Source organism: Tamandua tetradactyla, chromosome 17 (genome assembly GCF_023851605.1).
Source record: "Tamandua tetradactyla isolate mTamTet1 chromosome 17, mTamTet1.pri, whole genome shotgun sequence".
Lineage (NCBI taxonomy): Eukaryota > Metazoa > Chordata > Mammalia > Pilosa > Myrmecophagidae > Tamandua > Tamandua tetradactyla.
This window is the reverse complement of record NC_135343.1, coordinates 38,633,719-38,659,597: the sequence shown is the minus strand read 5'-3', so window position 1 is coordinate 38,659,597 and position 25,879 is coordinate 38,633,719. Positions and strand designations below refer to the sequence as shown.

The 25,879-nt window shown below is 37.9% G+C and overlaps 1 protein-coding gene across 2 annotated transcripts in view; it reads left to right on the top strand.

Moving 5' to 3' along the window:
* The window catches only part of SPRED2 (sprouty related EVH1 domain containing 2), a 141,156-nt gene that overhangs the window by 47,696 nt on the left and 67,581 nt on the right, over positions 1 to 25,879 (top strand). The window contains exon 1 of one of the 2 annotated variants that reach the window (XM_077134407.1): positions 1,907 to 23,212. The exons of the other annotated variant lie outside the window; for it this stretch is intronic. Within the exon in view, the coding sequence (XP_076990522.1) occupies positions 23,196 to 23,212 (17 nt within the window). The 5' untranslated portion in view covers positions 1,907 to 23,195. Of the gene's footprint in view, positions 1 to 1,906; positions 23,213 to 25,879 lie in introns of those variants that run through there. 2 annotated transcript variants of the gene reach the window in all.

Sequence of the window (25,879 nt, the reverse complement as noted above, 5' to 3'; positions counted from 1 at the left end):
TTCTTCCTGTACTCTCCTGTTATGCTCTTGGAGCACTGATTCTCAGACTTGGCAGTACATTAGGATTACCTGGGAAACTAAAAAAAATCCAGAAATTCAGGCTGTACTCCGAATCATTCTTTGGCATTTAGAAAAATCTCCCCAAGTGATTCATTCTGTTGTGCAGGCAAATTTAAGAACCCAATGCCTTGGCTAACAGAATGAGAAGTGTGGTGTTGTTAATTGTCAAGTTGACTTACTGTGTGTATATGTGTGTGGTTGCTGACTCCTACAGCCTGGATCGTCCGGGGCAGAGGTTTCACATCTCCAGGGCGAAACTGCCCATTTTGATCAGCAGTGAGGTCTCAGTGGCAAATGGCTATTATAACAGCCTTTTTTCTACTTATGAAACATTTTAACACTCATAAAGATAAAGAGAATAGTATAATGGCCCCCATGTGCCCATCATACAGCTACCATTTGTGCTTTAACTGTACATATCTCTCCCGTGTGCCCCCAACACACACTTTTATTTTGGGGGGAAAGGGGGTGCGAGGGTCTGGAATATGTTAAAGCAAATCCCAGATATATAATTTTATCCGTAAATACTTCAAAGTACATCTGACAAATTAGGGTTTAAAAAATAAACACATTGCCATTATCATATCTAAGAAAATTAACAGTAATCCCTTAATATCTAATACCTTATCCATGTTTAATTTTCTTCAGTTTGTCTCAGAATTGCACTTTATACATTTGGTCTATTCCAGAATTCATTTTTAATAGTTTGTCTTTAATCCCAGGGTAATTAAACCGTCATTGTGTACACAGAGGTATAATGATCATGTCCTTCTTTTACTTCTGTAAAGAGGTATAAATGGCATTTGGCTCAGCTGATGTTTTCATGGATGCTCCCTCTCTTCCTTGCCTTCCTTAGCTCTACTGGTGGGACCTTTACATGCTACAGAGGAAATGCTAATTGAGGCCCAAGCCACAGCCACTTCTGTGCTGTGCTTCTGCCTGAAGGCATGTTCCCTTTGGTAAACTTAGAATAGAATCTTCAGGATGCTTTGGAAAGAGAGTATGAGTCAGCGCTTGGACAGTTTAGAACTTCCTGCTCCTTTGTGGGAGTTGGTGTCTGTTAAGGAGCTGGGGCTGCCTCTTGGGTTCCTCTCTGGGTTCTTTTAAGGCATCCTTCTTTGTTTCCTTTGAGTATTCATTCACCTGGGATTTGTGCTCTGATGGAGAGACCACTCAACACCAACTCAGCCCTGGAGGAGCAGATGACTCTGTCTGGCCTCACCTCCAGCTGTACATCGCGGTTCAGATCCAGATGATGACAGGGACAGAGAGGATTATTTTCTGCCCTCTACTTTAGCACAGTGTCCACACTCTGTGAGATGGAATGCTGTTAGAATTTCTTAAAGGGACAGTAGCTGGATGGTCCCCAGGTGGAATGGGTGGTGAGGTTTTAGAGCATGGGCCAGAGGAGAATTAAAGGAAGGAGAATGAACTATGTAAACGATTGACCTCTGTCTCACTCCTTATACCAGTATCAATTGCATGCCTCCTGCATTCACAACATGTATTTTCCTAACCCAGTATATCATGATTGCTTGTTATTTTTCCATAGCTATATGTTATTGCTATAAAAGGGCTTTCTCAAAAATGGCTAAAAAAAAAAAAAGCTATAGGCAATTATAGTAATATGAGATAAAATAAATTCCTGAAATAAAAAATTTGAAAATAATTAGTAACATAGCTCACTAGTATAGCAAAGTTGATATTTGTAATAACTTTTTAGTTGATATTTTGAGAATGCATACAGTTTTGATAGTTATCAACTGGTTTATAAGATAGTGTTTACTATTTACAATTCAAGTAATTCTGATATCTGTATTTATAGATTTTTTTTCTTCCTTGCTTTGTTTTTTTTTTTTTTTTTGCACAGGTAGGCACCGGGAATCGAACCCGGGTCTCTGGCATGGCAGGCAAGAACTCTGCTTGCTGAGCCACCGTGGCTGGCCCCCTTGCTTTAATTTTAAATCTGTTTATGAAACATACTGTACAAACAGCTTTACAGTGATTACTCAGAGTTGTTTTGTTTTTTTTTAATTTGCCTATGGATAAGCTAACTAAGATATCCATTTTAGGTGGTTAAGATTTCCATATGTTAATTGTTAAAATATTTGTATCTTCATATTTTCCTGAAATAAGGAAAATATTTAGTAACATAGGTCATTATGATAACAATGCAGATGTTTGTAAGAACTTTCTGCTTGATATTTTGAGATGTTTACAGTTTTGACAACTGATCAAATGGTATCTGAGTTAGTGTGTAATACTAGAATTTAAGAACTTTGCTATCTGAATATGTGGATTTTTTCCTTGTTGCCTCAGTTTTGAATTGGAATATGAAACTTGCTGCACAAACACAGGATTTACGATGATTATGTGGATACGTAGATATACCTATGGTGAAGCTAACTAAGATATCCATTTTTTGGTGGTTCTAAGTGTATGGTTTATTTTCTTAAATAAAAAAATAAAATAAAAGAGTTTTGTCTTGATTTCTGATGGATTTGCAGTTGTAAGATTTTCTTCCTTTTATCTTTCTCTGTATTATGGCCAGGTTGTTACAGAGCAGTAAACAAGCATCTTAATATATAAAGGCAACTCTAATATATAAGGTTATTCAACACAGGGTTGTTTTCAGTTAAAAAAAAGAAACTTAAATGCCCATTAATAGGGGCCTAGAAAACTAAATCTGATACATCCTTATAGTGGAATATTGTGCAGATATAAAAAGGGAATGAATTAGTTGTTTATATTCAAGTTTGGAAAGCTCTGTGAAGAATAAATAGCAAGGTCCAAAAATGTGAATATTATGCTACCTTTTGTGTGGGAGAGGGGATTAAAGAATATATATATTTAAATTTGTCTGTATTTGAATAAACCCTGGAAGAGGAGACAAAGAGCTTTTAGGAGGTAGGTACTACTGGGTTGTTGAGTGGGAGAAGGAATGGGGCAGATGGGATGTTGTGGGAGTATACCTTTTTATTTTTGGTTTATGAGTCATATGAGTGTGTTACCTATGCAGAACAATTAGCTACATTAAAAAGAATAAAGGCATCTATACTTAAATCATATAGATAAATTAATGGCTTTATCATTCTCAAGTTAATCTGTTTTAGAAGCTTCTGGCCACTGCTTATCTGCACCTGTGCACCCCAGAACTTGCTCTGAAATGGACCATGGGACCATGACCAACCATGGAATGTGTACAAATTCTTCCAGCATGCCCTGGCCAAACAGCAGATTGTGAATATTTACTTCTATTCTGAAGTATTCTAGGCTTTTCACCTTCCTCACCCTGAATTTTAGATGGAACTGACAGATGTAAAGTTTGATTGTAAAGGACAGGGAAGAAATGCTGCCTGCATCCTCCAGCACACTTAGCTGCTGTCTTCTAGGAGGACATGGATGGGGTGACTTGGGATAGAAGGATGTTTTGGTTTGCTAACACTGCCGGAATGCAGTATACCAGAAATGGATTGACTTTTCACAAAGGGGATTTATTAAGTTACAAGTTTTAATTCTAAGGCTGTGAAAATGCCTAAATTAAAGCATCCACAAGAAGATACCTTCTCTGAGGAAAGGCAGCTGCATGTGGGATTCATCTGTCACGTGGCAACGTCTGCTGCCCTTCTCTCACAGCTTCTGGTTTCAAAACTGCTCTCTTAACTCCTGTGTGTTCTTCTTGCTTCTCCCCAGAGTGTTTTCACTTTTACCTTCTCTTAAAGCGCCCCGGGAAAGGAGTAAGACCCACCTTGAATTAGGTGGGTTACATCTCTATAGAAACAACCTAATCAAAAGGTTCCACCCGCTCTGTACTCACAAGATTAAATTAAAAGAGCATGGCCTTGCCAGACCACTAGATACATGCCTGGAGGAACTGAGAGTGGGGATAGGAATAGACATTTGCACACGGGTGTTTATGGTGGCAGTATTTATGTTTTGCAATGCATGGAGGTGGCCTAAGGGTAAATTAAGGAATGGAAGGGGTAACTGTAGCATATACATACAAGGGACTATCAAACAGGCTGCAAAATGGAATGAAGTTGGGAGGCATGCAACTAAGTAAATGAACACAGTATGTTGATCAAATGTCAGAAGCAAAAAGACAAATATCATGCCTTACTCATATGGACTAACTATAATATACAAACTCGGAGAATTGAAGTCGAGAGCATGGGTTATCAGGGTTGGGCCTATTGTAAAGGGTCCTAGATTGTAAGCTCTTACAGCAGTCACATCTATTCTGTTATTTCTAAATTCTGAGATATCAAGCTATTTGTGTATAGCTTGGTTATTTCCTGAAACTGCGGGTATTCGTGTGACACCTAAAATTCAGAGTTAGAGCTCTGAAGCTATGAAAGTCAGCATTACCCCATATAGAAAGAAAATTGAAAAAATGATAAGACTTCGACTAGAGACATGAATGAAGCTGGTGTGTATAGTACTAAGGTAAATCAGAATACAGAGTAAAGGATAATAATGGTCCATATTTTAAAACTTCAACTTCTATGTGAGAACAAAGGGAGAGGTGTTTATTTGGTATAAAATTTATATTTTGGGTAGTATATTATCTAATTTAACTTGTATGGTCAATTTATTTGAACACCATAATTACATAGAATCTTGAATAGGGCATGAGATCATGTTGGTTTGTACAGGTCAGGGTGATGCCACAATATATCCCAGAATAATTTGTGCAGTGAATAAAAAAGTATTTGCAAAGGCCCCTTGGGGGACTGGGGAGAAAAGAGGAAACATTCAACTTCCCCATTTGGAGAATTCCTGATATTTTCGCAGGCAGCCGAGACAACAAATTCAGTAAGCTGAGCCCTTGATCTTTGGGTTTGCCCATATGAAACTTATTCCTGCAAAAGATAGGCTAAGCCTACTTATAATTATGCCTAACTGTCACCCCAAGAGAACTTCTCTTGCTCATATTTGGGTGGCCTCTCTCTAAGCCAACTCAGCAGATGAACTCACTGCCCCCCCACCCCCCAATTGGGACATGACTCCCAGGTTATTCATATATTTATATAGATAACCCTTTTTAGTTTATGGTGTATTGGAGTAGCTAGAGTGAAGTACCTGAAACTGTTGAGCTGTGTTCCTGTAGCCTTGTTTCTTGAAGATGATTGTATAACTATATAGCTTTTACAGTGCGACCGAGAGATTGTGGAAACCCTTGTGTCTGATGTGCCTCTATCCAGGATATGGACAGATGAGTAAAAAAAGATAAGGACCAAAAAATAAATAAATAGTAGGGACTGGGAAAAAGGGGTAAAAAATGAGTAAATTGAAATACTAATGGTCAATGAGAAGGAGGAGTAGGGTATGGGATATATGAGGATTTTTTCTTCTTTCTCCTTATTTCTTTTTCTGAAGTGATACAGATGTTCTAAAAATGATCATGGTGATGAATACACAAACATTGATGATATTCTGAGTCATGGATTGTATAGTTTGGATGGACTGTATGTGTGTGAAGATAATCTCAATAAAAATATTTTAAAAATAATAATAATCATGTTACACAGGATTGGAATTAGATTCAATGAAACTGGCCAATTACCGCCCCCCCCCCCCAAAAGAGCCTTGCTTTTCTAGGGTATATAAAATTTTCAAACCAACACAGACGCATGCCTCTCCTTCCCACTCCAGTCTCTTTACTCTCTGCAATCTTTAGCTTATCTCTTGGCATTCGTGTGCCATAGTGTATGTGTGTTTGTATTATTTCCAGCTTCTGCTGAATAGTAGCACAATCCCTTTGGACAAACTGGCCTCACTCTGGTAGGTGAGAATGTCCAAATATTAAGATTTGCTGTTCACATTCAGCACATGCATAGTGTCCAGGACAGTTTTTCCAGAGCTTTCAAGAAACACACAAATGAAATCCATGAAACTTTTTTCTCCTTCTGGAGTGGAGAAAGAGTCAGAGAGCATCTTTGGGGAGTCTTGAAACAGTGAATTTATGGCAGTGAACCTTGTTTAAGAGAGTTCTGAAAGATAAAATTCAAGGACATGTAGAATCTATTCTTGGCTCTGCCACAAATGTACTTTTTATATTTTATTTCCAATATATGCATTTGGGGCTTACTATTTGGTTTTTAGTCTACAAAATAGGTGTAGCCCACATCCGTTCCCCCTCCTTTTTCCCTTTAGCCTCCTGATACTTATTCTAAGGAAACTTTGGAGCTGACTTTTTTTGTATGCTGTATGGCGGGGGTCACATTTCATTCTTTTTCCATGTGAATATCCCCTTATTGTAGCAGCATTTGTTGAATTTTTGTTTTGTTTCGCTTTTTGTTTGTTTCTTTGCTTGTTTGTTTGTTTTGGGGAAATGCATAGGCCAGGAATTGAACCGAGGTCGTCCATATGGCAGGCAGAACTTCTACCACCGAACTACCCTTGCACCCCCTAGAGCTGACTTTCAAATGGCAGCTACTTGAAGAGAGAGTTCTAGGGGGGAGTACTGATCAGATTCCTATCTATCATAGGTCTCTGACTCTTTTCATTGGAGCTGTATACAATGTGAAAATCACATGTGGTCAGAATTACCCTTGAAAATTCTGCAGAAGACAGTCTTTCACCTCTTCCTCCAGCATTGGGAAGGAAAACTTCCCATCATGGAGCATCAGATGAAGTAGGTGGCAAGCATTGAGGGGCCAGTTTGAAAGATAAGTATATACCACATCTTTCAATGCTAAAAACCATATCAATGTTGGCAAGGTTGATTGTCAGAAGAGGCACATGGACAGTAGTTCCCCAAATCTTGGCTAACACCAGGGTTTGTGTTCATTTAGAGGAACACCACAACTTTCTTTAACTGTTCTCAGGCCCTTGCTTCTCTTCTCTCTCTCTGAGTGGATGTTAGTGAAGTTGAAAGGTTAACTGTGCAGATTTGAAACTCTCTTGGCAGACACTCAACTGTCATAAAGAGCAAGATTCTTTTCTTGATGAAGTACTTTGAATACACCTCCCCTATCCCTCCTCAACAAGCCTTGTTAAGACCAGTCTTGGGGTTTCTGAGAAAAGGGGATAGTTGAAGCAGGTTGGAAGCTCACCAAATATGCCTTCCCTATGTAGAATCAGATGAGCTTTAGGGAGGAAGTTGGAGCAGAAATTAGAGATCTGTAAGCCTTATCTGATAGTTTGCAATCTGTTGACCAATGGGCCCTAATTCAGATTGGCCCATTTTTTTCTGTTTTTGATGAAACTCAACTGTTTATGGCAAAGTCAGAAACAACTTTCAAAGTAATGAGTAGAGCTTGAGACTCCTGGTACAGATAAATATCCTAGGCATGGATGACCATTTGCTTTTCTTGTTTTGGAATCAACTCTTATGTGTTTCAGAAAGCAGAAGTTAACAGTGTGACAAAATTTAGGGATAATGTTCTTCTTAGCTAGGTAGTTAATTCTTAGTAAGGTGCAGTTGACGTGGAGTCAGAAGTTTGGGACCCAATATCTGCATTTTTTTTTTCCCGTATATGTACTTTTAAAGAGGGAACTAACAGCTGGTAGTCTAGAACTAAAATCTCTAAGGCTCATTTTAGAATTCTAGCTGCTCTTTTTTATTTTTAGGTTACTGTCTAAGGTCCATAAGATGTAAAACCCATAGATTATTTATTTGTTCCTTCTGGGGAACAGAACTAAAGCAGGAAAAAAATCTTGCTAAGACCTGCATATAATACTTTTTATCTTTATCAAGAATGAATACATTTCATGTTAAAATAAATTTAGTTTGAAATGCTAGTGATCAGTGAAAGCGAGTGGTAAGGGCTATGGTATGTATAATCTTTTTTTTCTGTTTTCATTTTATTTCTTTTCCTGTTGTCTCTTTATTTCTTTTTCTGAATTGATGCAAATGTTCTAAGAAATGATGAATATGCAACTAAGTGATGATATTGTGAATTACTGATTATATATGTTGATGTTTTAGTTCATTTGTTAATTTTTTAAATTAATAAATAAATTTTAAAAAGAATGAATACATTTTAAAAAACAGGAGAATGTTATTTCTCCTTTACTTTTTTTTAAATGGGATTCAGCCATTGAATTAGCAAACATACATCACGTAACTGTAGATGCCTATAATGCTGTTAAATTCTACCACTTAGATGTTAGTTCAGGTGACTTTTTTTCTTTGTGTTTTCTAAGTGCTCTGTAGTGAATTTATCACTTTTTGTCATGAAGAAAAAAATCCACATTACGAAAGTTTGCTACCACCCGTATGTCAGTTCTTTCCCTCTTATAATCTTCATCTCTACCTTGTACTTAAGCCAATAAAAGTTCATCTGTGTTTGTTTGTTGAATTAATGCAAGATATCCTGTCTACTGAGGGTTTACTATGTGTCAGATGCTGAGCTACAGAAGTAAGTAAGTAAGAAAAAGAAAAAAATCTTAAGAGTCTCAAGTGCAGTGATAAAGATGATGGTCAAGGTATTACAAAATGTTATTATGATCCCATTTGCCATGAAGACAGGCAAGAAGACATGTGAGACTCCATTTTCTCATCCCAGGTCTTTAGAGATAAAAGTCCTTGAAGTTTTAAGGTGCTGTGCTTGCATATGATATAACCATAGCTAATGTTGACATTAACTGCTCTTGTTGACTAATGTTTGTTTGTAAGGAAAAGTCAGTTCTAGCTTTGGGGTGAGATCCACATCCTTTTAGACTGGTGTGTTTGTTTAGACTGGTCTCTTAGATCCAGGGTCAGGAACATAGCTCCCTAGCCCCTACTTTGGTTTTGATCCACCAGTATTATCCAGCTTTCTTTCCAGTTTCTTCTTGCTTTCCCTGTTAACCTATGGCTCTTTATGGAGGTGAGCCTTTGGTCAGTTTCAAGTTTGCTTCAGGAGCACTCAAGCTTAAAACTGGGTCTCCCCTTCCCTCTCCTGGTCAGTAAGTTGTGAGTTATTTTGGTCCTTTACCTTCTCCCCCCTTCCCCTTCTTCTCTAGCTACTTTTATTATTAGACAGTTTTCTCACTTAGCTGTTACCAATCCATTCCTTTTATTACCAAAATTCCTTGGATTTTGGAATCTTCCAGGGCTGATTTACTTATACCCTACATTTTCTAGACAAGGAAATTAAGGTATAAAAAAGTTAAATGATTCTGCCGAAGGGCCTAGGACTGATGGCAAAGCCAAACTCATGCTACTGCATTTCATAATTATAATAATGCATGCTATTTACATAGGTGAATAATTAAAGAATATAGTTGAGGATTCTCAGAAGAGATTTCTATTTCCACAACTGCATAACTGCCCCCCACACAAAGATGACTTCCACAAGGAGGCAACCATTGTCTTGAACAAGTTTTTGTGGCCAGCATTAAGATTTCTCTCCAGAAGTCTGTTTCTGGAATCATATAGCCCTTCAGCAGCTTCAAATCTAATTTTGGCTTGGAGTTAGAGAAACAACAGAGTAGGCTGAGCTAGGCCAAATGGCAGATTTCTGTCTAGCATACTCACTTGGTGCAATGGCTTAAGGAATGAGCCATCCAACCTTGAGTAGATTTCAAGCACAGACCTCATTGTTCAGCCTGACAATTGTTAAATACATCAAATGGTTACTTCTTGGGTACTCTCTATATCCCCTTTTCAAACACTGAGCCAACCCCCAACCCTTGAAGTTAAAATTCTACCCCTAAATCTTGATTCGAATTTCTTTCTCCAACTTGGTTTTTGGAGAAGCCAGGCCTTGTCCAGTTTAGTCTTCATTACCCCTTCTCTAAAGTTGACAAAGAAACTGGTCTTCTCATAGACACCTGACCTCCAACTCAGTCATATGCCCAGAACCTTGAATGCTCTATTGCTTTTCCTTGCTAATCAAGCCCTTGGCTCCTCCCATAATTTCCAGAGTGACTTTCACATATTTCTGATATTTTTCAGATTCTTCCTTCCTATCTCCTCAGTGCTGCCCTATTTGTATAACACCCTGTACTGATTATTCTCAACCCCTCCATTCCCATCCATCCTGTACTAGAGAAACTCAGTCTGTCTAGACTAAATCTGTCTACTAATTCAGTCCCTTGCCTTCCCTCCACACGGGCCTGGAAAGAAATTTGTAGGTTTAATCATAGAATTGTATACAGTACTGTGCACAGAGCTGAATCTACAATCCCAGCCCCAGTTCTCACATAGTGGCATCTCTTATTTTAAAAACTCTGCTTAGAAGAGCCTGTATACACTTCATCAGTGCAGGTCTTGCTCTGGCCAGGGTGAACATCTCCAGATTAACCACAGGTTTTGGAGAGAAACTTATTTGACTACTTGTGCCAGAATACTTTGAGAAACAGCTGAAAACTGACTTAGCATCAAGTGAAATTTGTCACTGTAAGTGAAATTTGTCACTGTACTGTCTTTGAGATTCTGCTGTCATAGGCAGCAGTAGAACTCATCTGCCTCCCTGCTCTCCTTGGCCAACCCCCATCATTCAATTTAGTATTTAAGTATTTCTCTGAATTGACTGCTCAAAAATGTTGATTTTTGCCAAGAGGCAACAAGTGACCACCAGAAAAACACTGTATTTCTAAGTATTTTCCAGATTTTATCTCTGTCCAAACAGCTGGCTTAAACTTTTTTTTAAAGAGAACTTAACTGAAGGCAGTTAAAATGGATTCTTTTATTCAAATTTCTTCTCCCAGAGGCCAATCCCAGGAGTCCCTTCACCTGTGTTATCCATTAATGCTGTGGATTCATTTTCCCCAAATAAATAAGCTTTCCTGCCAAAGAAAATATGTAGCACTATTGGTTGCAGCGATGTGTATTGGGACCTGCCTTTTAAAATTATTATTGTAGAAATTGTATGTTTACAGAAAAATCAGGACCTGCTTTTGAGGTGTGTGCTTCATTTTCTGGGTTGCCCTCAGTCTCCTTACTGGATTCTTGTCAGTGACAATGTTTCTGCAGCTTAATTTCTGTAGGCTCCTCCCTGCTTTATGAATCCTGCATGTGGCTGTCCATCCCTCTTGAGAGAAGCCTTCGTTTTTGTTTGTTCAGTTTCCTGCATGCCTCTTCCAGATCATCTTTCACATCTTGCTTCAAGCTCTGGGGGACACATGTGGTTTCTCCATAATGCACAGATGTTACTTGGGGGAGGGGAGGCATGCCTGTGGACTTAAACACACCAGCAGGGGTCACTGGTCTCTGAAATAGGGGAGGTCCTTTTTGAGTGGACAAGTTAGGAAGGAATGGGGGGTGCAAAGACCAAAAATCAACCTCAGGCTCTGTCGATTTCACCACCCACCATGAGACAGCCGTGGTAGATGTTTGGCACTATAAGAAAAGCATGAGCTCCAGCTCGTGTGGATCAAATCGGATTCTAAAACTGGCCAGTGTCAAATTGGGACATGAAGCAGAATAAGGGACCAAGAACCAAAACTTCTGTAGAGATAAGACCTGGCTCTTTATCCTCATGAACATTCATCGCCAGGAATTGGCTTAGTTTTTCTACAGAGTTCTAGATGGAAATATTTGCCGCTTTATAGGCCATATGATCTCTGTCGCAGCAGTTTAACTCCACCATTGTAGCTCAAAAACAGCCTTGCGGGTGTGGTGGTGTGGCCATAGTTTGCCAGCCCAGTTGAGAATCTAAATTCATAAAACGTTGTTGTTTGTGTACATTCATAAGTGCTTTGTATGGGCCTACCCTGGGCTAAATAATTGTGAATGGCCACATTTATCCTGTTGAGAATAACTCTGGAGGTCATTCATAGTATTATACCCATTTTACTTAAAAATAAGGAAATAGAGGCTTAGAAAAGTCATATAATTTTAGTAAGCACAGGCAGGATTTTGAATCAAGACAGCATGACTCCAAACTAATGCTCTTTACCACTGCACGGTATTGCCTCCAGGACCTATGTCAGTGGTTTCCATGTTTGCCTCTAGATCTTGACATTAGCCAGTATTTGAACTTCAGCAAAAATACAAGCAAATATTCATGCAGACAGATAATTGCTAAATCTCTTGTGGAAAAAAATTCATGGCAAGAATTTTAAAAATAAGGGTACATTAGTGAGTTAATAAGTTTATTGAAGTTGGAATCAAGTTAATTTTGCTCCTGACAGCCCAAGGATCGGTGCCAGGAGATAAGCATGTGCAGAGCTTAGAGGTCAAAGACCTCCAGGTTGGTTTCCTTTTCAGGTTCCTTAGTTTGCTCTAACCATGGTGAAGTGGAAGTGGACCTGGAGCAAGCTACTGCTCCTTGAGGTGGACCCATCCAGCTCTTTCCAGGGACCATCAATACTGGAATGAGCTGCCAACCCAGTTGTGCACATGGGCCCAGGCTTCTCTGGTATTATCAGTTAGCTGCTGCTAATGGTGGCACTGGCCACTCTGATGTGATCAATTTCTTCACACTCCAAGTTGTTTTTTTGACTAGTAGTGGTTATTAGCATGCAGGTTGACCAAATAGAAAGCATACATTAACATGGCATGTTTTTCCTTATAATAAGTAAAATGTGTTCTGAAGAAAACTGGAAAAGAGTAAAAGATTATTAAAAAGTATCCTACATCCCGGCCTCACTCTCTAAGTCCAACTCTGCAAGTGAAGTCATTGCCCTTCCCCATACCTGGGACATGACATCCAGCGGTGAAAGTCTCCCTGGCAGTGTGGAGATGACCCCCAGGGATGAGCCTGGCCCTGACATGGGATCAACAATGCCATCCTGACCAAAAGGGGGAAAAGAAGTGTAACAAATGAGAAATCAGTGGCTGAGAGAGCTCAAATAGAGTCGAAAGGCTACTATGAAGGTCACTCTTATGTAAGCTTCAGTTAGATATTGCTACCTATCACAACTTGCCAAACCCCAACCAAAACCATTCTCACCAGTCCTAAAGAACACCTAGGGCATTATATAATATTCTACAAAGGTTCCATGCACTAGGGTAACATTCCAGAAACCTACAGCCTCCAGATAGGTCCTGAAAGTTCTGAAACCTAGAGGGGCCAGTCTCTCCAGAACATCAGCTAGATCCATTTCCCTACCCCATATCATACACTGCTCCTTCCAACATGAAAAAGTCAGAATGGGCATACTCCCTAAAGAGGGGGAGAAAGATCAAAGGTGATAGTGGAGTTACACAGAGAAGGTTAGGTTTAGCAAACGAGTATTACTCCTGAATCATTATATTGATATTTCTTTTAGTCCAATATCTTAGAGCAACTAGAAATAAAAACCTAAAATTGTGGAATTGTAACCCATACCAAACTCTGAAATCTGTTCTACAACTAATTGTGGTGATGTGCTTTGAAAAGTATTGCTTTTTTGTATATATGCATTATTTTTCACTTTCAAAAAGAAGAAAGTCGATTGTGATGATAAAAAAATATTTATTCCTTCTAGCCTCCAATGTCCTGGAGCAGCTAGAAAGAAAAATCTGAGATGATGGTATAGTAGCCCATGACAAACTCTGGGATCTGTCCTGTAACTTCTAGTTGAAGAGTGCTTTGAAAACTACTGCTTTTTTCTTGCTTTGCTTTATATGTATGTATATTATACAATAAAAATTTTTTTTTAAAGTATCCCACGTTCCATCACTTATAGCAATGTATCCCAAAGTGCTTTTTGATAAGGTTCCTTGGGACAGTAATGGATGGGTATGTATCTAGCTGGGGGGCTCTGTGATGAAATACATTTGGAAAATGCAAGGCTAAACAGGGTTTAGTCATATAATTTTCAAGGATATAAAAAGCTGTTTTCCCAGCATAGGTGTCCATCTCTCTTGTCTCTTATAAGATTATTTGTAAATTAACACACTTTGAGAAGCCCTACCCAAAGGCAGTTTTCACTGTTATCATTTTAGTAAATTTCCTTATAATCCATCATTTTTAAATGGGTTGGGGGTGCCAACAGCAGTTAACGATCCTGGTTATTAAATCCCATGAAAATCACCTGGAGTAGTGGGGGTACATATTCTCTTGTGTGGGTATGTTAACTTTATTTTAATTTTTTCCACTGTCTTTGCAAATTGTTTTGTTAGAGATGTTGTGAGTTTTACAAAACAATCATGCATAAAATACAGGATTCCTGTACACTACCCCAGCACTAACATCTTGCATTGGTGTGGAATATTTTATTGTTAATGACAGCACTTTTTAAAATACTTGTGCTATTTTTAATATAGTAGTTAACTTTATTACAATTGATGAAATATTGTTAAAATACTTCTTTCATCCATTATTTACATTAGGCGTATTTTTTCCCATTACTGCTCTATTATTTTTTTTATCTTTTTCACACTGCTTGTGAGAATATCAAGAATTCAACTTGGGGAAGTTGAATTTCTCCTCGTTCTCACCATTCCCCGAAGGGGGCTTTGCAAATACTTTTCCACTCACTGATCGAACCACTCTGGGATTCATCGGGGCATCACTCTGGACGTGAGATTTTGTTGGTTTGTCCAGAGTGATGCTCTATTATTAACACCTTATATTTTATCATACATTTGTTGTATAACCCATGAAGGAACATTTTTATACTTGTATTATTAACTATGGTCCATTGTCTACAATAGGGCTTACTGTGCTGTGTAGTCCTATGTCTTAACTTTTCATTTTTGTTCTAGTAACATACATATCCTAAACTTTCCTCTTCAGACCACCTTCACCTACATAGTTCGATCTTGTTGATTACACTCAATAATTTGCTACCATCACCACAATCCACTTCCAAACCTTTACCATCAGCCTAAAAAGAAATTCTGTACAAATTAAGCAACAACTCCCCTTTCTCTAACCCCAGTCTATCTCCTGGTAACTTATATTCTAGATTCTGATTCTATGAGCTTTCTTATTATAATTGCAATATGTATAATATACTAGTGAGTTCATACAATATTTGTACTTATGAGTCTGGCTTATTTCACTCAATATAATGTCTTCCAGGTTTATGCATGTTGTTATATGCATCAGAACTTTATTCCTTTTTACAGCTGAATAATATTCCATCATATGCATATACTGTGTTTTGTTTATCCAGTCATCATTTGATGGACACTTGGGTTGCCTCCATCTTTTCACAATTGTGAACAATGCCACTATGAACATAGGTGAGCAAATGTACCTGCTTTTGGTTCTTCTGGGTTTATGCCTAGCCATAGGATTGTTGGATCCTATAGCAATTCTATACCTAACTTCCTGAGGACCTGCCAAACTGTCTTCCATAGTGGCTGCAGCATTTTACATTTCCACCAGCAGTGAATGAGTATTCCTATTTCACCACATCTTCTCCAACACTTATATTTTTCTGTTTTTTGTTTTTTAATAGTGGCCATTCTGTTAGGTGTAAAATGGTATCTCATTGTGGTTTTGATTTACATTTCACTAACAGCTAGTGATGTTGCATATCTTTGCATGTGTTTTTTAGACATTTGTGTATCCTCTTTGGAAAAATGTCGATTCAAGTCTTTTGTCCATTTTTAAATATTTTTTTAATTGTTAAGTTGTAGGATTTCTTTATATATTCTGGATATTAAACCTTTATCTGATATGTGGTTTTGAGATATTTTCTACCATTGAGTAGGTTGCCTTTTCACTTTCTTGACAAAGTCCGTTGAAGCACAAAAATCAAATTTTTTTCCTTTATTATTTATTTTATTTTTTTAAACACAGCAATGTACAAACATGAACATTCTTACCATATGATCATTCCATTCTTAGTATATAATCAACAACTCACAATATCATCACCATGATCATTTCTTAGAACATTTGCATCAATTCAGAAAAAGAAATAAAAAGAAAAAAACTCATACATAACCATACCCCTTACCCCTCCCTCTCATTGACTGCTAGTATTTCCATCTACGCAATATATTTTAGCCTTTGTTTCCCCTATTACAAAAGTCAATTTAAGGAGGTCCCATTTATCTATTTTCCCTTTCAGTGCTTGTGCTTTGGCTGTAAAGTCTAGGAAACCATTACCTATCACAAGATCTTGAACATGCTTCCCCACATTTTCTCCTACGAATTTTATGGTCCTGGTTCTTTTATTGGGTCTTTGATGTATTTAAAGTTAATTTTTCTGTAAGGTGTAGAGTAGGGGTCTTCTTTCATTCTTTTACTTATGGATATCCAGTTCTCCCAGCACCATTTATTGAAGAGACTGTCCTTTCCCATTTGAGTGGACTTTGCAGCCTTGTCAAATATCAATTGGCCATATATGTGAGGGTCTGTTTCTGAACTGTCAACTTTGTTCCATTGGTCAATATATCTATACCATGCTCTTTTGATCACAATAGCTTTGTAATATGCTTTAGAGTCTGAAAGTGTGAGTTCTCCAACTTTGTTTTTGACTGTGTGGGGCCCCTTACCCTTCCAAATAAATTTGATAATTTGCTTTTCCATTTCCATTGCGATTGCATTGAATCTGTAAATTAGTTTGGGAAAAATTGACATCTTGATGATATTTAGCCTTCCAACCTATGAACACAAGAATGTCTTTCCATTTATTTATGTGTTCTTTGATTTATTTTAGCAATGTTTTGTGATTTTTTTTTGTATGTGCAAGTCCTTTACATCCTTAGTTAAGTTTATTCCTAGATATTTGATTCTTTTAGTTGCTATTGTGTATTACTGGAATACAGAAACACTGCTGATTTTTACGTGTTGATCTTGTATCCCACCATTTTGCTGAACTCATTTATTAGCTCTTGTAGCTTTGTTATAGATTTTGGGGGATTTGCTATATATAGGATCATGTTTCTGCAAATAGTGAAAGTTCTACTTCTTCCTGACCAGTGTGGATGCACTTTCTTTCTTTTCCTTGCCTAACTGCTTTAGCTAGAACTTCTAGCATAATGCTGAGTAACAGTGGTGACAGTGGGTATCCTTGTCGTTTTCCAGATTTTAGAGGGAAAGCTTTCAGTCTTTCACCATTGAGTATGATGTTAGCTGTGGGTTTTTCATACATTCCCTTTATCATGTTGAAGAAGTTTCCTTCTATTCCTATCTTCTGAAGTGTTTTTGTCAAAAAAGATTGCTGGATTTTGCTGAATCTCTTTTCTGCATCAATTAGATAATTATGTGGTTTTTGCCCTTTGGTTTGTTAATGTGTTGAATTACATTAATTGATTTTCTTGAATTGAACCACCCTTACATACCTGGGATAAAACCCACTTGATCATTGTGTTTAATTCTTTTAATGTGCTGTTGGATTCAATTTGCACGTATTTTATTGACAATGTTTGCATCCTTATCATTAGAGAAATTGGTATGTAATATTCTTGTAGTATTTTTATTTGGCTTTGCTATTAGAGTGATGGTAGCCCCATATAGAATGAGTTAGGTAGTGTTCCTTCCTTTTCAGTTATTTTGGAAGAGTTTTTCAGCAAGATAGGTATTAATTCTTCCTAGAATGATTGGTAGAATTCACCTGTGAAGCCATCAGGTCCTAGGCTTTTCTTTGTTGGGAAACTTATTGTTATTATTGTTGGGAGGCTTTTGATGACTGATTTAATCTCTTTACTTTTAGTTGGTCTGTCAAGATCTTCTATTTCTTCTAGAGTCAGTGTAGGTTGTTCATGTGTTTCTAGGAATTTGTCTATTTCATCAAGGTTGTCCAATTTGTCAGCATAGTTGTTCATAGTATCCTCTTATAATCGTTTTTATTTCAGTGGAATCAGTAGTAATGTCCTTCCCCTCATTTCTTTTTTTTTAAAATTTTTTATTAATTAAAAAAATTACAAGAAACACAAACATTCCCAACACATAAACTCAGCAATTCACAATATCATCACATAGTTGCATATTCATCATCATGATTATTTCCCAGAACATTAGCATCAATTCAGAAAAAGAAATAAAAAGACAGCAGAAAAATATAACAAACAGAAAAAAAAAATTTACAGGCCATACCCCTTACTGATCCCTTTCATTGATCACTAGCAATTTCAAACTAAATCTATTTTAACATTTGTTCCCCCTATTATTTATTTTTATTCCATATGTTCCTCTCATCTGTTGACAAGGTAGATAAAAGGAGCATCTGACACAAAGTTTTCACAATCACAGAGTCACATTGTGAAAGCTATATCATTATACAATCATCATCAAGAAACATGGCTACTGGAACACAGATCTACATTTTCAGGCAGTTCCCTGCAGCCTATCCATTCCATCTTGAATAACAAGGTGATATCTACTTAATGCATAAGAATAACCTCCAGGATAACCTCTCCACTCTGTTTGGAATCTCTCAGCCATTGACACTTTGTCTCATTTCACTCTTCCCTTCCCCTCATTACTGACTTTATTTATATCTTCTTTCTTGTTTTCTTTGTTTGTGAAGCTAAGGATTTGTCAATTTTATTGATCTTCTCAAAGAACCAACTGTTGGTCTTGTTGATTCTCTCTATTGCTTTGTTAGTCTGTTTCATTTATTTCTGCTCTAATCTGTTATTTCCTTCATTCTGCTTGCTTTAAGATTGGTTTCTTGGGTGGTGTGGTAGTTAGATTCCGGTGTCAACTTGGCAAGGTGAAGGTGCTTAGTTCTGTTGCTGTGGACATGAGCCAATGGCATGTGAACCTCATCTGTTGTTGATTACATCTGCAGTCGGCTAGGAGGTGTGCCTGCTGCAATGAATGATGTTTGATTTACTTGGCTGGTGCTTAAATGAGAGATTCAACATAGCACCGGCCAAGCAACTCAGCATATCTCATCTCAGCACTCACAGCTCAGCCCAGGCCTTTGGAGATGCAGAAAGAAATCACCCCGGGGAAAGTTGTTGGAACCCCGGAGCCTGGAGAGAAGGCCAGCAGAGATCACCCTGTGCCTTCCCATGTAAGAAAGAACCTCAGTTATAAGTTAGCTGCCTTTCCTCTGAAGAACTAATTAAATAAATCCCCTTTTATTAAAAGCCAGTCCATCTCTGGTGTGTTGCATTCCAGTAGTTAGCAGACTAGAACAGGTGTGCCACAGTGGCTCAGTAGGCAGGGTTCTCACCTGCCATTCCGGGTTTGATTCCTGGTGCCGGCCCATGCAAAAAAAAAAATAAGATTGGTTTATTATTCTTGTTCTAGAACCTCCAGGCATGCAGTTGGTCTTTGATTTGAGCTGTTTCTCTCTTTTTAATGTAGGCTATAAATTTTCCTCTCAGCACTGTCTTCACTGCATTCTATAAATTTTATTATGTTGAGTTCTTGTTTTCATTCATCTTGATTTATTTACAGATTTCTCTTGCAATTTTTTTCTTTGACCCACTGATTGTGTAAGAATGTGTTGTTTAACCTCTGTATATTTGTGAATTTTCCAGTTCTCTGGCTGTTATTGATTTCCAGCTTCATTCCTTTATTGTCAGAGAAAGTGCTTTGTATAATTTCAGTCTCTTTTAATTTACTGAGATATATTTTGTGACCCACCATGTGGTCTGTTCTGGAGAATACCATGAGTACTTGAGAAGAATGTATACCCTGCTGTATGTGTCTCTTAGGTCTGGTTCACTTATCATATTATTCATGTTCTCTTTATTGATCCTCTGTCTAGATAGATGTTCTGTCTATTGATGAGAGTGGTGTATTGAAGTTTCCAACTATTAACGTAGAGAGATCTACTTCTTCTTTCAGTTTTGCCAGTGTTTGCCTCATGTATTTAGGGGCACCATGTCTGAGTGCATAAATATTTATGATATTTCCTCTTGGTGGGTTGCCTCTTTTATTAATTTATTGTATCCTTCTTTGTTTCTTATAACAGTTTTGCATTTAGCGTTTATTTTGTCCAATATTAGCTTTTTTTTTACTGTTCGCATGGGATATCTTTTTCCAACCTTTCACCTTCAACATATACAAGCTATGCTTCTATATTCTTCTGTTCCAGATTACAGATTACATGTTTATACATGAGTCCAAAACTACTGATTTCTCAGTAAATTTTAAGCATTTGCCTTTTAGATACTGTGGGGACTAAAAAGTGGAATTATAAACCAGAAACACAATTTAAAGCATTTAGAGCTATTTTTAATGGTATGTTCCAGGTCCGATCCTCCTCATCGATGGTTTCTAATGCTTTAATATTCTCCTTTGTCTGGGCCATTCCTTCCTGTTTGTTTGTATGTTTTGTGGTCTTTTGTGGAAACCCGGACATTTTGGTTTTTTGTCGGTGCTGGAATTTAGACTCTGAGACTTTTGTTCCTTAAGCTTGTATCCAGCTAGTGTTATGACAGAGCTTTCCTTGAATGTCAGCTGCTTACAAAAGAAAAACAAGTGGAAGGGAGGAATACCTTTCCAGGTTTTTGCAGACTGACCTGTGCAACTGTTATACTTCAAGATTTATCCATACCATGAGTTTAGAGAATGGCTGTAGGCCACAGGGTAGGGACTTTCCTGATCCTTTCTGTGCCCGTGTCTTGTCCCGGGCAGGCGTGTTGTGTGGCCCTGGGAATTCCCCCATTTACACAGTTAGAAATGTCACCTCTTCCCTAGGAAACAGTTTCCTCATGGTCCAGGGCATTGCACTGTATGTCCTATAACCAGCAATCTGTTTCCCCAGGCAGCACGGCTTGACAGCTCACCTACCTGTAGGGATACTCAGAGAGATTGATACCTTCTACATGCAGGGCAAGTTCTGGGGTGGTGAGATCGTAAAGCCACCACTAGGCAGATTGGGTCAAACAAGCTCCCGCTATGTACGCAAAGGACACTCTACGTCCAGAACTGTGCTAGGGGTCCACACTGAGTGTGGGCTGGTTCTGTGCAGAGCTGCGTGCCAGGATGCCAGGAGATTCTACAGTGTTTAAATAGCCGTTTTCTTGCATGGCGCTCACCCGGTTATTATAATCCTTATACTGTTTTCTGGAGCTTTGAGAAAGATGTTTCTGCCAGTTCTTGCTGGTTGTTCAAAAGTTCTAGGTTGGGCCAAGCCCTGAAGTTTCTCACTCCACCATCTTGATAGGGTGAGGCTTGTTTAACTTTATTTTGAAATACTTCATACTTACAGAAAAGTTGCAAGAATAGAATAAAGGAGTCCCTCAAGACTGGATTCCCCCAAGTATTATTAGCATTTTCTTGTATTTGCCCTATGATTCTCATTCTTTCACTATATATGAATAAGTGTGTATGTGTATATGTGACACATCATTATTGCTATTATTTTCGTATTTTCAATTAGTGAGGTCTGAATGCAAAATTCTTTAACAAACTATGAATTTATTTCTTGAAGACACGGAAGCTCAAATTGGGCTAAGTTTATTAATTTCTCCCCTTTCTGTCTGTTGCATTGAGATAAATTATGCTTCGGAAGCATGTGACCGGTTATTAAATTGTGAGGGAACATTTTGCTAAGGTTGTAATTTGCAGTCCTTTTGAGGAAAGAATTTATCAAAATCAAGGAAATCTTCAATTCAGGGCTACAAACCATCTAAACCCATCTGGATTAGTGAGGGTATAACTGTATGTTGTGTGGAGACTGTCACAATCATATAAAACCTGTCTGCAGTCCTTTGAAAATTGTTGTTTGAAAATTGGGGTTGGCTTTTGGCTAAAGTGGGAGCCTAAGCTTGACACATGCTCCATCCCTTCAGTTTCAGAACTAAGGAGAGTATTCCAGAGTTCTTGGCTTTAGTAGTACCTCCATATTTTATGTTTCCTATGGTGACCTATCACGCTTTCACAGTGTAACAACATGAACAGTTTTTCAAATGACATCTGATTTAAATAGTGTATTCATTTAACACGCATCAGAGCTTCCATATCTGGACTTTTTTTTTCAACCATGAAATCAAAGCCCTCTTCCTCCTTCTCATTGTTTGAGTAACCCTATTTGAGCATTAAATGAGTTGAGCAAACACTGTGCCGCTTTACAAAGGGACTTGTTGGTGTAAGGGGGACTATGGGTAGTGATTACATAACCTCTCGTGGAGTGTTTCCAAAACCATATAAGGAAGCTGGAAATAGTCACCTTTCCATCATAATGTCAACATTGCACTCATGAATGAGGCCGGGTTGGGTTCTCAAAGCGTAAGAAAATAACCTCCAGACTATCTAGGGGGAGGGCATTTGTGCAGGGGGGTGATGCAGCCTTCACAGGAGACCTAGAACATATTCAGGCTGGAGATAGAACAACCTCAGGTCCTGTTCCTGCCCTCGGGACTCCTGGGTTGTACTGTGTGAATGGTGCCCCCTGACCCCCACACTTGTGCAGTGTGTAACCTTGCATCCACACCCCAGCTCTTTCGAGATAGATTCATGCCTAACTAGAAAACTACCATGTTCAGGTATAAATTAGATCATCAGGGCTGAAAAAAAATTTTTTTAATTAAAAAAAATTATTAGGAAGTTTCAAAGATTCTCAAAGAAATAGAGAAAAATATGCTGACTTCCTCCCCCATAGACTCACCACACAGATGCAACAATTATCAAGATGTTGCCACCCTTCTTTACTGCTTTTTTTCTTTGTCTTTTGTCTAAAATATAACCAGTCCCAGATATAATATCATTTCACCTCTAACATACTTCAGTATGCCTCTCTTAAAAGATAGACATTTTATAAACACAATGCCACTATCCCACTTAACACAATTAACAGATTATTCCTCAGTTACATCTAATACCCAGGAATTGAAATTTTGACATGTAATTTTCACATAACTCCAGCAGCTAGGTAACCTCACTCTATAAGATTTAACGAGGCCCATGCCTGCATTAATTCCGCCGAGAGTTTGAAAGAAGGACACCCGTGCTCTCAACCTGGAATAACATTTTTGGTTTGGGGGTGGGCGTAGGTGAACAGTTGGCACTTTCTGCAGACTATAATCTCAGGTATTGAGCTGTGCCATTTACTTCCTGAGCCTTTTAGAGTATCATCAATGATTGATAATCATAACTTACAGGAATTTTTAAAACAATATTTTAATTGGAAAAAGCATCCGTCAGCTGTCAGGCTTCCAGCTTCCACTTTTGAGAAGCAGGATGTTGAATGTGAGTAATGACACAACAGGCCTATAAAATGCGGACTAACCCTCGGATGACTCATCCAGTACAATGCAGTACATTTGTCAAGGAGACTGAATCATATATGGGGGAAACCACTTTTCCAGCAGCCAGCTGGTTCTCAGGTCAGCAAGAGATGATCCATTTTTATCAGAAGCTTTATAGTAGCAATAATGCTAATACTCAACATTTGGGCTCTAAAATGTAGAGGAAATGGCATCTCCCAGCAGGTATGTGCTTACTGTTTACATGAACTTTATTTTTGTCTTTGTTCTATTATACCTAAACTTTGCGGTGTTTGCCTTTAACATTTTTTTAAGGAAGCAAAAAATGATTCTATTTGTAAAGAACTGAAGTGTGTGTTTGTATATGTGTGTATGCCCTGCCCACGTGCAAGGACAATAGGTACCTACTGGTCTTGAGAGGGACACAGAGCTCTTGGCCATTCATCCCTCTTTCTGAAAACAAATTTCTCCTTAGGTTATCAAATGTAAATGGTTTTGACCCATCCCTTTTATTAAATCCTGAGTTTAAAAAATGCTGCCTAGGAAACAGCTTGCAGAGGTGATATGTCTTTCGGGTGGGCAGCTTAAAGATTTAAAAAAAGGAATAAGCAGAGGTGACCTGAAAGAGCTTGTCTTGTGGTAATCATTGGATTGTGTTGGATTTTTTCAGTATTGTCATTTTTTCCTAACTCCACGATGCGTGACTTAATGCAAGCAACCTTTATTCCTCTAGTGAGTGAGTGTGGTTATTTTTGCAAAGCACCATTTGCTCATACTGAATTCATGCATTAACTCTTCTAGATAGGAAAATGGGGTAGTGGGATTTGGAAACAACATTTTAACTATATCACATGATCTAAAGGATCATTCTACATAATTGGAAGGCTGTGTCTGCATATCTGACCTCTCTATCTTCCCTCACTAAATTTAAACAGGGTCTGGCTAGTTAAGACACAACGTATCTTGTTTATTTGAGTATATTAAACATTGCTGTGTGTGCTGACAGTCTATTCAGTGTCTCCTCATATTTTTAAAAACTACTTTTTGAGTCTTGTTCGGGACAGATGCTATAGTTAGTTTATAGCATTACTATTTATGTTTTCCTGATCTGTCTGTCCAGAATAGCTGGGTCAGGTCCTATAACACTATTGCCCACTGTTTTCCCTAATATTTAGCATTGGTGTAAATCTTGGTACCAGTCTATGGTGGTAAATCTTGTTATCAACCAGAGTACGTTGAACAGAACTCTGGAAATACAGGCAGTTTTCATTTCTCTTCCCCTTTCTTGTGAAACCCATAATAATGACTTGTTTTCCTTAAGGTATATGAATTTTAAATTGTCAGTACATGCATGAAATTTACCTTCTTAAATACATCAAAAATTCAGATAATATGGAAAGACAGCATGAAGGGGGTTTGTTTGGTTTGTTTCTGTTTGTTTTATAGATTAAGGGGTACACTTTTTTTTAGAATGACCAGTTTGTTTTTGGAGAGAGGCCATTTCCAAATTTCATTAATTTTGAATTCTATAAATGAAAGCCACCTGTTAGGCTGTAACATCCTAATTTTGGTAGAGGACAGTTACAAGGAAGAACAGTATTTGAAATATGTGGGGGTTTTGCTAAGAATTTTTCTAACTGCCCACATCTGTAGTGCTTATTTTTGTGTGTATGTATGTTTATATAGACTGCATATTTAATAATAGCCTTTAGTAAAATTAAATACTTCAGAATCAAAGTGAGGACACTTTTTAGCAATTTTTTTTTAAGTTATAGAAGAAAGCTACTAAAGAAAATGTTACTTTAAACTAAAGTCCGTATTATGCTATCATATAGTAAACATGGTTCTTTCACAGCTTTAGTGGATGCTACACTCAGTTCAGGATATATTTTATCAAGAATCATCAGGAAAAATACGTGATTCGAGTTTGTTTTATCTTGAAAGTAGAACCGCTAAATTTCTCAGAAATAGGTTCAACTATATTCTTTTTCCTGAAAGGTATAGAAAATAATTACAGGCAGGTATTCCAATTTTTTTTTATGTTCTTAATTTATTAATGTTTTCTGTGAAAAAGACTTGTTTCTCTGTGATTTTTATAGTTGAAACTCACTCAGATCCTGTCCAAATTATTTCAGAGCTGCATAGATTTCTTTCAGCTTTGGTGACATCACACACTCAGGGTATATAGATCATTGGAATTCAGCAATGATAATCACTCCTAAGGTTGTGGCTACTGCCCCTCAGAGGGAGGCCCCTTTGCTGTTAAGCAACTGTGAGCCATCAGTCCAGAGCTCCCACGTGGATTTTAGATTCCTTCTTTCCCTTTTGAGAGAAAAGTAATGCAGAGCCACGGTCATGACCGAAGGTCTCCTATCATTGAACTTGGAAGCAGTCAATAGCCATTGAGTGAGACACTGCCTGTGTTCAGAGCAGTGTGCTGGATGGTTTTAAATTTAAAAATGCTTGCAATGGGACTCAGCCCTGCCCTTGCTTTAATTCCCTCTCCGGTGGGGATTTGTTATTGGTTATAGATTCCTCCCTGGGTTTTCTTTTATTCACAGATTCAGTGGAGTCTGTAATCGAGAGCCACTAATTGCTACGTGTATAAGCAACTTTTAGCTATTCCCTTTTGGTTCTTCAAAACCTAACTCTTCTTGGATGGAAAGCAAGAAGGGACTGCCCTACTTAGAAATCTATTTGATAATTTTGGCGGCCAGGCTTTCTGAGTCAAGAAGGATGACCCAACCTAAGACAAATAATTTTATTGCTCTCCTTCTTGGTTTGGATGGCAGTCAGGGAAAACCATTGAATCCTCAAAGGTTAGCATGTCCAGGATATTTTAGTGGAACAGAATAGTGGATATTGAGACCATTTTCCCCCAAATTTTTGCTG